The 16,456-nt window shown below is 45.6% G+C and overlaps 1 protein-coding gene across 2 annotated transcripts in view; it reads left to right on the plus strand.

Annotated features, from left to right (window-relative positions):
- The window catches only part of nol4lb (nucleolar protein 4-like b), a 94,996-nt gene that overhangs the window by 21,079 nt on the left and 57,461 nt on the right, over nucleotides 1-16,456 (plus strand). For both annotated transcript variants that reach the window (XM_020052034.2, XM_010875727.4), the window contains exons 2-3: nucleotides 8,667-8,819; nucleotides 15,631-15,742. In XM_020052034.2, coding sequence (XP_019907593.1) covers nucleotides 8,667-8,819; nucleotides 15,631-15,742 — 265 coding nt within the window. The remainder of the gene's footprint in view (nucleotides 1-8,666; nucleotides 8,820-15,630; nucleotides 15,743-16,456) is intronic.

The following is a 16,456-nucleotide window of genomic DNA, read 5'->3' on the forward strand; positions in this document are numbered from 1 at the left end:
TCAGGGATAAAATTGTAGACCTGCACAAGGCTGGGATGGGCTACAGGACAATAGGCAAGCAGCTTGGTGAGAAGGCAACAACTGTTGGCGCAGTTATTAGAAAATGGAAGAAGTTCAAGATGATGGTCAATCTCCCTCGCTCTGGGGCTCCATGCAAGATCTCACCTCGTGGGGCATCAATGATCATGAGGAAGGTGAGGGATCAGCCCAGAACTACACGGCAGGACCTGGTCAATGACCTGAAGAGAGCTGGGACCACAGTCTCAAAGAAAACCATTAGTAACACACTACGCCGTCATGGATTAAAATCCTGCAAGCGCACGCAAGGTCCCCCTGCTCAAGCCAGCGCATGTCCAGGCCTGTCTGAAGTTTGCCAATGACCATCTGGATGATCCAGATGAGGAATGGGAGAAGGTCATGTGGTCTGATGAGACAAATATAGAGCTTTTTGGTCTAAACTCCACTCGCCGTGTTTGGAGGAAAGAAGAAGGATGAGTACAACCCCAAGAACACCATCCCAACCGTGAAGCATGGAGGTGGAAACATCATTCTTTGGGGATGCTTTTCTGCAAAGGGGACAGGACGACTGCACCATATTGAGGGGAGGATAGATGGGGCCATGTATCATGAGATCTTGGCCAACAACCTCCTTCCCTCAGTAAGAGCATTGAAGACGACCCGAAACACACAGCCAGGGCAACTAAGGAGTGGCTCCGTAAGAAGCATCTCAAGGTCCTGGAGTGGCCTTGCCAGTCTCCAGACCTGAACACAATAGAAAATCCGTATTGCCCAGCGACAGCCCCGAAACCTGAAGGATCTGGAGAAGGTCTGAATGGAGGAGTGGGCCGAAATCCCTCCTGCAGTGTTTGCAAACCTGGTCACGTACTACAGGAAACGTATGATCTCTGTAATTGCAAACAAAGGTTTCTGTACCAAATATTAAGCCCTGCTCTTCTGATGTATCAAATACTAATGTCATGCAATAAAATGCAAATTAATTACTTAAAAATCATACCATGTGATTTTCTGGATTTTTGTTTTAGATTCCATCACTCACAGTTGAAGTGAGTGATAAAAAATGACAGACTTCTACATGCTTTGTAAGTGGGGAAAACCTGCAAAATTGTCACTGTATCAAATACTTGTTCTCCCCACTGTATATTTTTTTCAAATGGAAAACTAGCATTATATCTGTCTGATATAAGGTAATTTACTCAGATTTATGGGTTATTGTATACACAGTTTATTATTATTATTATTTTAAACATGGTTCATTGCTGCACTTGGTTGACATGCAGTTGGTAAGTTATCCCCAATAGCGCATTCTATTTTACTACGGTTGCTATTGCTATACTATTACTGTTACATATTATTACCTAGCAACCTGTTCTGAAATATAAAAATGTTCATATGTTTCATACATTTTAATTGTAGAGGATGGGGTTAGGGAAGAAAGAAGGATACAGACTGTCAGGTTGATAGACAAAGCTCATTCTGAAGACATCCTGTTTTTTCATATTGCAATATATATCGCAGGAAAACAAAATATCTCAATGTCAGTTATTTCCAACATCGTGCAACCCTACTGTTGTGTGTGTGTGTGTGTGTGTGTGTGTGTGAATGCAAGCTCATGGGTCTGTGTGTGTGTGTGTGTGTGTGTGTGTGTGAGATCATGGGTCTGTGTGTGTGTGTGTGTGTGTGTGTGAGATCATGGGTCTGTGTGTGTGTGTGTGTGTGTGTGTGTGTGTGTGTGTGAGATCATGGGTCTGTGTGTGTGTGTGTGTGTGTGTGTGTGAGATCATGGGTCTGTGTGTGTGTGTGTGTGTGTGAGATCATGGGTCTGTGTGTGTGTGTGTGAGATCAAGGGTCTGTGTGTGTGTGTGTGTGTGTGTGTGTGGGAGATCATGGGTCTGTGTGTGTGTGTGTGTGTGTGTGTGTGTGTGAGATCATGGGTCTGTGTGTGTGTGTGTGTGTGTGTGAGATCATGGGTCTGTGTGTGTGTGTGTGTGTGTGAGATCATGGGTCTGTGTGTGTGTGTGTGTGTGTGTGTGTGTGAGATCATGGGTCTGTGTGTGTGTGTGTGTGTGTGTGTGAGATCATGGGTCTGTGTGTGTGTGTGTGTGTGTGAGAGATCATGGGTCTGTGTGTGTGTGTGTGTGTGTGTGAGATCATGGGTCTGTGTGTGTGTGTGTGAGATCAAGGGTGTGTGTGTGTGTGTGTGTGTGTGTGTGGGAGATCATGGGTCTGTGTGTGTGTGTGTGTGTGTGTGAGATCATGGGTCTGTGTGTGTGTGTGTGTGTGTGTGAGATCATGGGTCTGTGTGTGTGTGTGTGTGTGTGTGTGTGAGATCATGGGTCTGTGTGTGTGTGTGTGAGATCAAGGGTCTGTGTGTGTGTGTGTGTGTGTGTGTGGGAGATCATGGTTCTGTGTGTGTGTGTGTGTGTCTGTGTGTGTGTGTGTGAGATCATTGGTCTGTCTATAGAGTGTGTATGTGCTCTTGATGAGCATCTTTGCGAGCGTGCCTGTGTGTATGTCCTGGATGTGATGCAGGTTGGCTGCGTCTGCTCACCCCCACGGCTGGACACACTCCCATCTGCAGGGGCTGGGCAGCCTCCTCCTTCATCCCTCCATTCTGAGCCTCCCACCGAAGAGGAGGAGATGGGAGGGCCAGGGGCAGGCAGCCGTTTACTGAATCGACCCCTCATGTTTCCTAGCAACTGGGCTGTTTGGAACGGGACAGGGAGTTGAAGGGAGTGAGAGAGGAAGGCAGGAAGGAGAGACAGGGGAGAGAGAGATGGGGGGTGGAATGCTGCAATTATTCTGTACCGTTGGAGAGGATTCAGACCTGGCAGTGTGGGGGTCAGGGAGGAGGGGGGGGGCGTCAGTAGGTGAGAAAGGGGAGGGAGCGTCGGCGACAGGGACTGAGAGAGGAGGGAGGGAGGGATGGAGGAGGCACTGAGAGACTGAGGGAATTAGGGATGGGTAGATAAACAGCTGTGAGGCCTGGCGCTGTGTGTTGGTCGGAAACAGGACCGGGGTCTCTATTCTCTGCAGTTAGTTTTGCCCTGTCGATGTTCCTGTCCCAGTCTGTCTGGTCAGGGCCCAGTATCAACGCCACACAGCGTCACATTGTGCGGGCGTGTGTGCTGGCCACTGCATCCCTCAGTGGATATGGATGCCATCCCTCAGATCTCCGGACACTCCCACCGTAACACCCTGCTGCGCTCTGTGTTTCCGCGCATTTCTGCAGGCATGCATGGCCGGGTACGGCCTGAGCCCCGTACGTTCCCATGCGCGTGCGCAGCGTTTGTTTGTTCAGCGGTGTGTGGCACGCATTAGGCAGGGCAGCGCCCCCCCCCCCTCCCCCCCAGCCCGCAGCCTCTGTCCTCCTCTCTGTTCTCTCTCCCTGTGGTGTGACTTTGACCCCATCACTGTGTGTGTGTGTGTGTGTGTGTGTGTGTGTGCGCGAGTGTGGGGAGGGGAGGGGAGGGGGGGTGGCGCTGTCCTGTCCTATCTGCTATGCCTTAAGGTGCCCCCCCGCCTCCCCTGCCCGTGCCCCACATACACAGCGGATTCTGCTGTCGCACACACTATCGTCCCGGGCCGCTGATGTGCCCTGTAACCGTAAGGGGGAGGGGGTGGGGGGGGCGGCGTGAGCAGTGGGCCCACGTGTCCCCTCCTAGTGGTCATCTCCTGGAGGTATAGTGGTGTGGGTCAGTGCGTTGCTCCAACGTCCCTGTAAAGGGCATAGAGGGCTGCAGCTGGCACGGTGGCACGGCACGCAGCTCTGCAGCAGGGACGCATTCATTATGACACATCGGGGCAAAATGATTTGCGACCGAAAGCAGGAATTAGCATTTGTTATTGGACAGGTCTGGGTTGTCTCTCCCTGATTCAATCCGTTTTCTGCTGTATCCCAATGAATGAGGCTGTCGACCCTCTGGTTTTCTATGGGAGAGTAGTCAACATCCGACAACCATACGTCTCTACCTGTTGAGAAATGACATCTTCGTCATCATCATAATTTTTCCCCAAGTGTTTGTAAATCACTACATCTGATGGGAAGTGAACTAGCGCTTTAGAAGCATTCGGCTCCCTGTGCTCTGCACGCTGCTCTGTGCTGTCATGGCAACCCTTATTACCTGCTGCTCATGAGAGTTGAGTTCGGGGGGGGGGCAGTTCGTTTCGGGGGAAGGGAGAAGTGTGCGGATGAAGGGTGGGTTGTACTCGGAGAGGAGAAGGAGGGGTGTTGGTCTTCTTGACTGTTACACCTGTTAAGGTGTGTCCAGGGATTACTGTTTTAAACCGTGATAAGGACAACTCTACTCCCCATTACTACACACACATTTAAATACTTCCTTTGTTGCCACAAATTGAAAAAAATACAATTAAAGGAGACTGAATATGTCAACACTTTCCTTATGCATGGTCAGCTAGTGCCACAGCTTACACCTTTCCCAGCTTACACCTTTCCCAGCTTACACCTTTCCCAGGTTACACCTTTCCCAGGTTACACCTTGTCCAGGTTACACCTTGTCCTGGTAAAACCTTTCCCAGGTAATACCTTGTTAGGCTGCCTTTGTCCACTGACATGGTGCAGTACCTGCTTTGCTGCTTCGCCCTTAACATACAGTTATGTGAAAAAGTTTCCTTTTTTGGATAGTATTTGGACGTATGGACATGCATTCTTTACTGCCACAGGGTTGACAGATAAAGGTTACCTAATTTAGCAAATGACGCTGAAAGAATAGACTTGGCAGTTATACATTCACAACTGTACAGAACTTACAACTGCACCTTTGAGTCATCTGGCAAATGTCAGTCATGCCTTGATATTGTTTTTTGAGAGCAGAGACTTATGCTTTCCTGACCTCCCATGTAGGCCAAGTATGTACAGTCTTTTTCTGACAGTTGCATCATGCACCCCGACACTGATTGCAGCAAGAGAAGCCTTGATGTCACCCTGGGGTTCTTAGAGACTTATGAGAAACTTTCCATCAGGTCTTGGGACGACCTGTGCTATGTAGATTGCCTGTTGTCTGGACTTCTCACCATTTGTATATGATTTGTTGAACAGTGGAATTATTTACTTTGAACTGCATGGAAATGGCTTTGTAACCTCTCGCAAGACTCATGGGCATCAATAGTGTTTGTATGATTTCTTAAACTGGGTTACCTTTATCAGTGAATATGGTTGAAATGTAGCTAAAATATCTGTATCCAAAATGTTTGAAAATGACAAGTTTCCACAGGGTGTACTTTTTCACATGACTGTTTGTAAGCATCATGTTTGAAGTCCATGTTCTGTCAGCCTCTGACTCACAGACTCAAACACACACCTCTCATCACACAAAGCCAAAGCCAGGGAACAAGATATCCAAGCCCAGCAACACGACACAATACGAAACAACACATTGCAACAGAACAGTAAACCACAAGACATCCAACAAAACAAGACAACACCGCATAACCCAACACAGTGTGGTGTTTATATAATAATAATCAAATGAAAGCGGTACTGTGCAGTACGCTGCCTTTAATGATTTGAAGAAACCTTTGACTCCGTTAACCTTATTAATATAGACTCCAAAACTTACAGTAGGTTTTCAGGGGACTTTCTAGCCTGGTTTGGAAATTATTTATCTGACCAATGTGTAGAATCAGAAGGTCTGCTGTCCCCTCTACAGGAACCTCTACAGGGACCTCTACAGGGACCTCTACAGGCTGATTTTTCTCTCTGTTTACATTAATGACATTGAACGTGTTTCTAGTAACTCTCTCGTCCAGATTTGTGTCAACGATATGATCCTGTATTGAACTGGCCCCTCAATAAACACTGTGCTCTCCAACCTTTAACATATCTTTAAAAACATCCAACATGCCTTCACTGACCTCTACACTTCTTTTGGGAATTTGGCTTGACTGCTCACTCTCATTCAATACCCACATTGTCCACCTGCAGTCAAAAGTAGTTCCACAGTAAAGCATCGTTCACACATGCTTCTTAAGTACACACTTGTAAAAAGGACCATCTTGCCAATCCTCGGCAACATAGTCTATAGATTTGTTAGAAGTATTTTACCAGTCTTCCATCCGCTTTGTAACCTCTGCCCCCTACAATACTCATCACTGTGACCTTTAAACCTTGGGTAATTGTGCCTCCCTTCACACTCAAAGCCAGACTCATTGGTACCAACTTCTAAGTTACTTTTAGGTAAATGCTGTCTTGACATTTGCTACTAATAGTAACTTGTGCAACATACATTTCGCCCTGGTTACTCCTCATGCCTGTTCTTTGCTCATTGTTCATCTTACCTCACTGACAACTGTACATCATGTGCCACTCCATTTATTTGAATCGAATTATTAAAATACCATTGCCAAACATATACTTAGAGGAATATACTCAGAAGATATACTTAGAAGAGTACATAGAAGAGTATACCTGAACTGGATTGAGACCAACAAAAAGACACTAGAGAATTTGACAAAGGCAGCTGTGGACACGCAGTAGGACGAGAGAGAGGGGGGAGAGTGAGATGTGGGGGACGGGGACGAAATAAGACAAATGAGACAGACGTAGCGTTGTGTGTATGTGTGTGGGGGCTGTTTTGGATAATGTGTGAATCTGTCACGTACCGCTCTTTGGGCTTGTTGTTGAAATTCAAGTTTTACTAGCTGTAGGACGTGTCACATGACCTGCTGCCCCGCACACCTGCCCGAGAGGTCGGCACTCTGGTTGTCATGGCAGCAGGGTTTGCCTTACGGTGAGCAGAACACGGGTGGGAACTAGAAAGGGGTTTCCCCTTCCCATTATCAGAACGGACCTGTTTGTGTTTTGTGCTGCTCTTTGCACTTGGAGCTCGGAGCAGGATTAGTGTCAAAACAGGCAACGGAACATGATGGATCCAGGTATTGTAAGGATGTCAGCATGACCACAGAATCTGATGAAATGATTATATAGAATAAAATGTTCTTAGCTCTGAAATCCATTTATAACACTATAGTGTGGGTACCTCCCTCCTACATTCACTTCCCATTTTCTACGCCGGAGAGTAGAAATGACATATTATCTTCAGCTGGAGTTCTACTGCCTGGGATCATTTTAAGTATTCTAAACAATGAATCAAAGATCCCGCCTCACCTCCCTTCCTGTGATTTTATTTTATTATTTTTATATTTATTTTCAGTTTGTTGAGCACACTTTAGCCAGAGGGAAAATACAATGATTCGACAGCCAGTGAAAGAAACCAACAACCATAGAAAAGCAGTGAAACACTTCAGAGAGCCTTGTTTTCTTTCTGATGATTTAAAGTGCATTTAGTGCACCACCTGCTGTTTTCCGCGGACACCTTCTGTGTAGTTGTGTGTGTGTGTGTGTGTGTGTGTGTGTGTGTGTGTCTGTCTACGTATGGTTGTGTTTGTGTTGGTGTGCGTGTGCGTGCGCACCCTCATGGAAGGTATCCCCTTACCCCCTCAACCCCCCCACTTTCCCTCCCCCACCGCACACACAGCTCTCCCATAGAAAATGACAGGGGACTTTAGTGGCAAAAGGCCTTTTTTAGCATGGGCAGGACTTTTGAGGAGATTCACCATTTTGAAGTAGAGTGACTTGAAAAGGGACCTCCTTGTAGGTTAAGGAGGGTCCCTGTGATGAGCAAAATCAATTGGTCCTTTCAGCAGGTGAGCGTTCAAAGGCGGGGCTCAACTTGACCAGTGTACTGACCCTTTTTGCGCCACCACTCCATTAGTGCGGTTCTGGGTGGTTCCGCTACCCTCGTTCTGTTGACCCGTGTCACTTGCATCTACACGCATGCAGCGTCTGCCTGTCTGTCTGCCTGTCTGCCTGCCTGTCTGTCTGTCTGTCTGCCTGTCTGTCTGCCTGTCTGTCTGTCTGTCTGCCTGCCTGTCTGCCTGTCTGTCTGCCTGTCTGTGGGGCGTGCGTTGTGAAGCCAACGTCTGTTCCTCTGGCGGGGAGGACATTTTGTGTTTCGTCCAGATAACAAATGATGGGGGCGTCACTCTCCGTACCGTCTTTGGGGAAGACCCAGCACTTCCTGGAAGGACAGCGCCACTTTTCCTCTCGCGTCCTGAGAGAATCAAAGCGGGACAGAAATGTCCTCTCTGCTAGGTTCTGTCGTGTTTGTGTACGTCTGAAAGTCACCACATATAACTACTGAATTACCCCCACCGTCATTCTCGCAGTTAATAGTCTCATATAAAAAAAAATATAATTTGAGTCTTGTTAGTAGGAGATTTGATAGTTTGGGGTAGAAAATAAGGGTTCTCAAAGACCAAATTGAATGTCTCGAATAGTTTGTTTACCTGTTGGGGCTCGTATGCTGTGTTGGGGCTCGTATGCTGTGTTGGGGCTCGTATGCTGTGTTGGGGCTCGTATACTGTGTTGGGGCTCGTATGCTATGTTGGGGCTCGTATACTGTGTTGGGGCTCGTATGCTGTGTTGGGGCTCGTATGCTGTGTTGGGGCTCGTATGCTGTGTTGGGGCTCGTATGCTGTGTTGGGGCTCGTATGCTGTGTTGGGGTTTTGTGACTGTGCTGCTTTTCATGTATTATGTAAGTGTGTGTTGGCGTGGTAACTCTGGTGCTCTATGCCTTATTCTAATCACCGGCTAAAGTACCTGTCCTCTTCTCCTGGTCTACTCCAGTGTGTGGACGGCGGCTCTGGGCCAGACTCCTCTCTGAAAAGGGTTGCAGTGGTGGAAGACTTCTTTGACATCATCTATGCCATGCACGTAGAGATCAGTGCGGACCCCGGAAAAGCACCCAAACACGCTGGGCAGAAGAAGACCTACAAAGCGGTGAGAAGGCATCCTTTATCTTTTTACCTCTACCTCATTTCCTCCTCTGTCCCTCACTCTTTATGTCTCTACCTCACCTCCTTCTCCTTTTCTCAATATCTGGCCCTCTGCCTTGCTGCCTCCTTCCCTTTTTCGTGCCATTTTGCAAGCTGAAAAATTAGACTACTGTGCCTTGGGATTCACTAGCGGAGGCTGCATCGAGGCACACTTGCTGGAAGTGGCCATTGGACGGTCTAATTAGCCCCTACACCTTTGATAGTATTCCTCCCTTGCTTTTAGACACTTGTGCAAATGGTGGAGGTACACATGAACGTGCAGTTGAAGAGCTGAGGATGGAGAGGGGTTAAGGAGGGGCCCATTTGAGATTCATCATCCATCTCTCTCTTTACCTGTCTAACTCACTTCCTCCTTAACCTCGTCTCTCACTCTTCTGTGGTGGACAGCTTGACACTACAAATATAGTGGCTCAGAATGTTGTGCCACTCGAAGCCTCAATCTTTCTCTCTCTATTTCCCTTCATCTTCTTCTAGTGACCTTTAGACTTTCTCCTGCAAGTATCTCTTCATCTTAGCCTACTGTTCCTCTCCTCCCTCCCTGTTTTTCTATTGTACAATCTATATTGATAATTTCGTATGTTTGTTTGGGGGGTTGAATTCTGATTTGTTAATAGCTTCGGTAAATGGTATTGCAATTATGTTTTACTGTTCTAGTTGCATTGGCAATTGGTTTATAATAGCAATAAAGCGCTTCTGGGCGGTTGTTGTATTTGGCCAATGTACCACGGCTAAAGACCGGACCCAGACATTCTGTGCTATATCATGCCTAAACCATGGTAGGTTTGCCAAATAGCACATCTCCTTGTGCCAAACTGCTTAAATACTTTGTTCTCTGTTCCTCTTTTGGTCTTTTGTATTCATTCCTGTTTTGTGACCTGTTTCTCTCTACGTTTTCAGAAACATTCAATTACAGTTCAGTCAGAGAAACACAATCATTTTAGAAAATGAACTAGAATCAGTTAACACAATTCCTGTCAATATTTTTACTGAAGTCTCCCTAAGAAATTGTCACTTCCTGAGATTTGATTTATTTTGTTTGTGTGAAAGTACTTTTCTCACTTCTTATTAAAGGCGCTGGGAAGTATATTAGATCCCCTTGTCAGATTGACCTTGTGATCAATGGAAAGAAATATTTCTCAGTATCTGCCTGACAACTATTCAGTGTTTCTCTTTCTGAACATAGCCACAGTCCATGAAGGCCAGATGTCTAGTTATATTTAGATGAAAGGTGATGACTGCAGTGCAAAGGAAACACACCTGGACAAAACTATCTGTCATTCCTAGCTTTAATTCAAATGCAGAGATTTCACATCTGCTAAAGGACAGTATGATACCTATGTGGGGAGAAGGTTGTACATCAGTACTGGGCCACAGAATACAACTTTTAAATACAAACAGCTTGTATGCATGCCCATACTTGTGTGTTGAAACGGGTTTCAGGTACCCTTATTAATTAACATTGCTTACAGGATAGGAATCTCTTTTTGAAAGATGGAAAACCGTTTATGTTCATGCGTTTGCTGTCAATTAGACCTCCACTACAGCAAAACGAGTGTCTGTAGTCATCCTACAGTACGGCTGTGGCTACTATTAGCTACAGTGGCTGTACCATTTGCAGCAGTCAGTGGCCCTGTGGAGGTATCCAACTGTCTGCCATCGAGGGCCATGACATTGGACGTCATGGCCCTCAGCATTAACATCAGTTGGGGGTATGGCCTTATGACAGACCAACGTCCTGTCCAGGAGGTGTTCCTGTACATCAAGCTGCCCCTGTGGGCTTTTCTGGCTTAAACGAGGCTTACTCATCCAAGGCTTTTTTACCTACCCAATGCCAGCAGACCCAGCCACAGCAGTGACTGTAGTCGTAGTTAAAATGGGCCTGAATTTGACCCACGTGCTGAGTTACAGAGACTGAAAGATGCTAATATACTTGAAGGCCTGCACAGTCTTTTGAAAGCATGATGAAAGCATGTTTTATTATAACAGGAAGGAAGGAAAACAGAATCTCCTTGTTTTGGAAAGAAAAGCAATTTTTTGTCCATTAAAATGACATCAAATTGATCAGAAATACAGTGTAGACATTGTTAATGTTGTAAATGACTATTGTAGCTGGAAATATCTACATAGGCATACAGAGGCCCATTATCAGAAACCATCACTCCTGTGTTCCAGTGGCATGTTGTTTGCTAGTCCACTTTGTGTTTGCTGACATTTTAAAAGGCTAACTGATCATTAGAAAACACTTTTGAAATAATGATAGTGCATTTGAAAACTTTTATTCTAATTAAAGAAGCGATTCAATTGACCTTCTTTAGACTAGTAAAGTTTCTGGAACATCAGCAATTGGGGGTTCAATTACAGGCAAAAAATGGCCAGAAACAAAGAACTTTCTTCTGAAACTCACCAGTCAATTCTTGTTCTGAGAAATTAAGGCTATGCCATGCAAGAAATTGCCAAGAAACAGTGCTAGGAAGAAGACGATACAAACGAACATTGCAAGCGTAAGTTCACAAAGGCAATGATGGGGGTTTGGCTGCAGGTTTTTGCTCTCACCTTGTACTTGATTGACAAAGTAGGTTAGTAATTGGTTAGTTTCTACCCTCACCTGGTTGTTTAGGTCTGAACTGGGAACCAATTTATAGAAAAAAAACAAAAACCTGCAGACACTCGGCCCTCCGTGGAACTGTGTGGACACCCCTGGCCTAAAGCAAGGGAGGGTCTGAATAGATATATAATTTCATCTGTTGGTCCAAATGGGTTTTTGACTGGAAACTCAGCTATCCAAAATGATCTTAGTTCTGGCTGATGTGCAACTAACTAGTTGGTGGTGTCAGTCCAAATTGCCAAGTGAACAGTTTATTTAGTCAAACAAAAACATATAATATTGAATTATTTTGAGCAATTAACATTAAAAACTTCCCCAAGGTAATTTTTCAACCATGATCAATCCTATTTAGCAAGAACAAGCCATTTACAAGTCTAAAAATGGTCTAATTAAAAACATTGTTCTTTACTGTATTTTTCGGTGAGTCACTACTTACTCGTAGATTTTTTTTTGGTAAGAAGTCACTATTACCTTTTGCTGTGATGCAAAGTCCTAATGAGGGTCCTGTGTTGTTGTATCTGTACATACTGATCCATGAACTCACAAAAGTGATGTGTGGTGTCCAATGCTGTAATATATTTCCAAAAACATGTTTGACAACTTGTGTTTCTAGAAACTTACTTGCGAGATGTGATGTGTTAACCACATTTATTTTTGTTAATGATTCCTCATTTCTGGGGGGATTATTGTGAACTCATATGGACAATATGTAGCTACAGTTTCTGATATGTATTTAAAAGTTGCATTCTGCATTTGCTCAACACGTGTGTTGTTTGTTTGTCACTCATTGACTTATTATGAAACATTATGATAGAAATATATCCCCATTTTCCTCCAGGTAATTAAGTAAATGTGTTGCTTTAAGACAGTATTTGCAGTCTCAATTGCTAACATTGCCCTCTTCTGGTTGAATATGGTAACTGCATCTTTCCCTCAGTACTGGAACGCACATTCACTTAGGTTTGGGGATTTCCTTTCAATGAAATCAGTGACGAGAATGGCTGAACGTCTGTATGACTTTAATAGGTCGTGAACAGAACTGTGACTGTAATGTAGTTCCCCTGTTGTCGCTGCTTGTTTACTGCCCTCTAGATTTATTCAGCACGCTGCCATGGTACTTTAAACACAGTGGGTCATGGAACGGGTATGACATGCGCGCACATACGCACGCACACACACACACTCAGAAACAAGCGCAGACACAAGACCCACATGACAGGCTCTGTCTTATGCTCACAGTGCTCTCCGTCTGTGTCCTTGTCATTCTCCGGAACAGACTGACAGAGTGAAGCTTGTGGCCCAGGGCCGACCCGTCGCCACAGGCCCTTTGTAGACCCATGCACGGTGGTCCTGGGAGGTCTCGGTCCACTGTATACCAAATGGGCCCCCTTGTTGAACTCCTCTGAAGGCTGGGAAGACAATGGAGGTCGATAACTAGCCAGTCTTCACGCAGAGTCAGCCCATCCGTGTGGAGCTGCTGCTGTGCCCCCCCAACCGCCTCCCTCCTCCACTCCTCATGTCACCACCAGCACCCTCCTGGCTAGGATGGCTGTTTGTTGGAGCCTCAAGGAGAGACGGCCAGTCTGCCTGTGTTCTTTTGCTGCCAATCCCAGCCAGGCCCTGATATAAGCCCAAGGGGGGGGGGGGGGGGGGTTGAGGGTGCCAGTTTGAGATCGAGAAGGGGAGAGGGGGAGGACAGAATGACAGAAGAGATGGAGTTAAGGAAAGGTAACAATATGAAATAGACTCCAAGGGCGGGAGGACCGGCATTAGGTGGAACAGGAGGACGAGAGGAGGAGGAGGATTTGACTGTTTTGGGTAGTCTGTCTCTCTCTCTCTGTCTCTCTCTGTCTCTCTCTCTGTCTCTCTCTCAACATGTATTCTCTGAATGTGCTAGGTTGATGTCATTGTTGGAATCTGTGTGTGTGAGGTTGGGGAATTGTTTTATTTTTGGAGATGTTTGTGATTTGAGGGAGGAGAAGAGCAAATGTGTTTTGTAGAATTTCTTGTTTGCCCAGGCTAAGTTGTCTGTTTGGTTGACGAGGAACCGGGTCGGGGGGTCAGGGGGTTACGGACCCGGTGTTGTTATTTATGGGGATGATCTCTGCACACCTTAGTGTCGAGTTAGAATTTTACAAACTTATTGACAGTATTGAACTATTTGAGGAGGTTTGGGGACTTGGCGGGGCTGTCTGTGTGGTTGGACAAGGGGGCTTTGAGGTCCAGTTGTGATTGGGGTTTGAGGTATGTATTTGTGTGTGGTGTAAGATGTTTGTGTAGGAGGTGTAGCAGCACACCATGTGTTTTTATGTGGGTTGGGTTGTGTGTGTGCTGGGGGTGTGGTGAGGATTTCTTAATGTAATGTAGATGTCTTATTAAAGAAAGATAAAAAAATACAAATCTCTCTGTCGCTCTCTCTCTGTCTCTCTCTCAAACATACCTCCCTTTCAGTCTCTTTGTCTTCACTGTGAAATCCTTTCAGTTTTTTAAACCGATGCCCTGACTCACAGTGATGATATGCAGATGGTGCGTGGTGTCAGACTTCCATGCTGGCCTGTACTGTATGGTGGTTACTGTTGGTTGGGGTCAGTGGGGTCGAGGTCACTGTTGGTTGGGGTCAGTAGAGTTGAGGTCAGTAGTGTTATCCTAGACATAATCTAGTGCCACCAGGCCACCATGTCAAATTACAAAGAGACAAAATGTCACCAATGGCTGTGACTGACATTAGTCTCAGTTTTATTCATAGACTAGACGGCACAACAGTTTTTCTCTACACACACACAAACACTTCTCCTCAGGGTGAAATGTTGAGACAGGAGAGATAGACAGCCTAACAGACTGAGTGGAAGTCCCTGACATATCTTGGTCACCAGTCACCCCCAGTGGAAACGGGCCAAGACAATGTTGTTTGTGTTGTGAAGGATGAAGATATTACAAAAAGCCTCAATCTGACTCTTTCCCTGCTCAGGCAATACACAACTGAAAAGCGCAAAACCACACACACAAACACAAATACCCCCAACTGAGAAAGCCAAAACACGTTTTTAGGAATTTGCGCCAAATAATTGAAAATAATTGGGATGTGAGGGAAGAGGATCATGGGGAATTCCGGCCTGTTGCGTGAGTAGGGAAGAGAACACTCAAATGCACCTGTTGCTTGTTAACTGTTGTCTTTTCTCTGGCCTGTTTATTCACCCTCAGGCCGTGATCAGTTAGCGGGGAAAACAAATCCACTCTTGTTTGTGTGGTGCTTGGTTTGCTGATTATAGTCCTGGAAAATGTCTAGGCTGAGGCAGTGGTAGGTTTGCCATTACTTGTTATGAGCCACAGTCTTACCGGTTGAAATTATTCATTTTGTACCACGTGTGGATGCATATTTATTTTGGGAAAAAAAAAAAAACATATTGCCACCATTTACTGCAAGAAACTGGAAAATAAATCCTCCGGTCTCAATATTCAAGCTGTCCTGTTTATTTCTGAACCCCATTGAAAATCTGTGAGGAAACCTGAAGATGGCAGTTCAATGCTTTCCATCAATCAAATCTTACACAGCTTGAGAGGATCTACCCGGACGATGTGTGTGGATTGATGTCACAAAATGTAATATAATACATTTAAATTGAACTTATTCTACAACCCAAAAAAATGAAAGTGAAGTGGTCTGAATACATTCTCAAGGCACACACTGCAATTTTCATGTGGTTATGCTAATCATAGATAGATAATAAAGTGTGTGCGTGTGTGTGTGCGGCATGCGCAGATAGTCCAGGTATCATTTGCGTTCAGGTTTCACCGTCTTATGGCCTTGAAATAGAATCTGTACTGCTTGACATGGGACAGTATGGAGAATAGTGTATGACCTGGGTGCCTGGAGTCTTAAAACATGTTCAGAGCCTGGTGTAGAGGTCCTGGTTGGCTGGTTTGGCCCTGTGGATGTGTTCCACCACCCTCTGAAGCACCAGTGTGTGTTTGGATCGTGTTCATTTCTTAGTAATGTGTACAGTATTATGGAAGACGGTTTCATCGCTTCTAGAATACTCTTCCTGTTTCTTTGTCCGGTTTCTTCTCCCTGGTGTTTCTTGTTTGAACAGAAGTATTTTTGTCAGCCATGGTTCTTATAGTGATGTCATTCTGTCCTTTTCTCTCTCAGATTGCGGAGACGTATGCCTTCTTGCCCAGGGAGGCAGTGACCCGTTTCCTAATGAGCTGTGGCGAGTGTCAGAAGAGGATGCACATCAGCCCTGGTGGCGCAGAGTTCAAAGGTAAACAACCTCTATCTGTTTCTGGACCTGAGTGCCGACTGTCATCCGCAGAACTCTGGGTCTGGAAACGGCACCCGATTCACTATGTAAAGCACTCCTGTAGTGGACTATAGAACTACACTGGGTCACATTTCACAGACTCTACGTAATATGATTAATAACAACTTGAAATTGAATCTGCCGCAGCACATTACATTTAATTCATGGGCAAATATCAAACCGTAGTGTATATCTCTTTATAACCTAGCCACCTGCTACTGTGAGCGTCTGTAAGCCTGTTGTTACTGCGAACGCATAACCCTACCATGGACAATGAAGGATTTTCATAAGAGTTTTGAGGACGGATTTTCCCTTCCACGGCTCTCCTCCCCCTCTTCCCCTCCTCCTCCTGCCACCCTAAAGGCACCCCCCCCCCCACCCCACCCCCACTCCAGCTCTCCTATTAAAATGATAGTCACTGGAGTGTCCTGCCTCCTTCCTAACACACTGCAATTAGCCCAATTAGAGGGCTTTTAACAAAGAAAATTGACAGAAAATGAGCTCATATCTACATTTAAGATTGGAAGTGGGGGCGGGGTACAAGGGAGAAAGACTAGCTGGGTTGAGAGGAGATGGAGAGACATCTAGAGTACAGATAGATGGGCTGGATGTAATAAGGAGAGAGAGACATAGAGAGAGACAGAAACCCGAAATGAAGGGAAGTCTTCGATGGCT

This window comes from Esox lucius, chromosome 12, assembly GCF_011004845.1.
Source record: "Esox lucius isolate fEsoLuc1 chromosome 12, fEsoLuc1.pri, whole genome shotgun sequence".
Classification (NCBI taxonomy): Eukaryota; Metazoa; Chordata; class Actinopteri; order Esociformes; family Esocidae; genus Esox; species Esox lucius.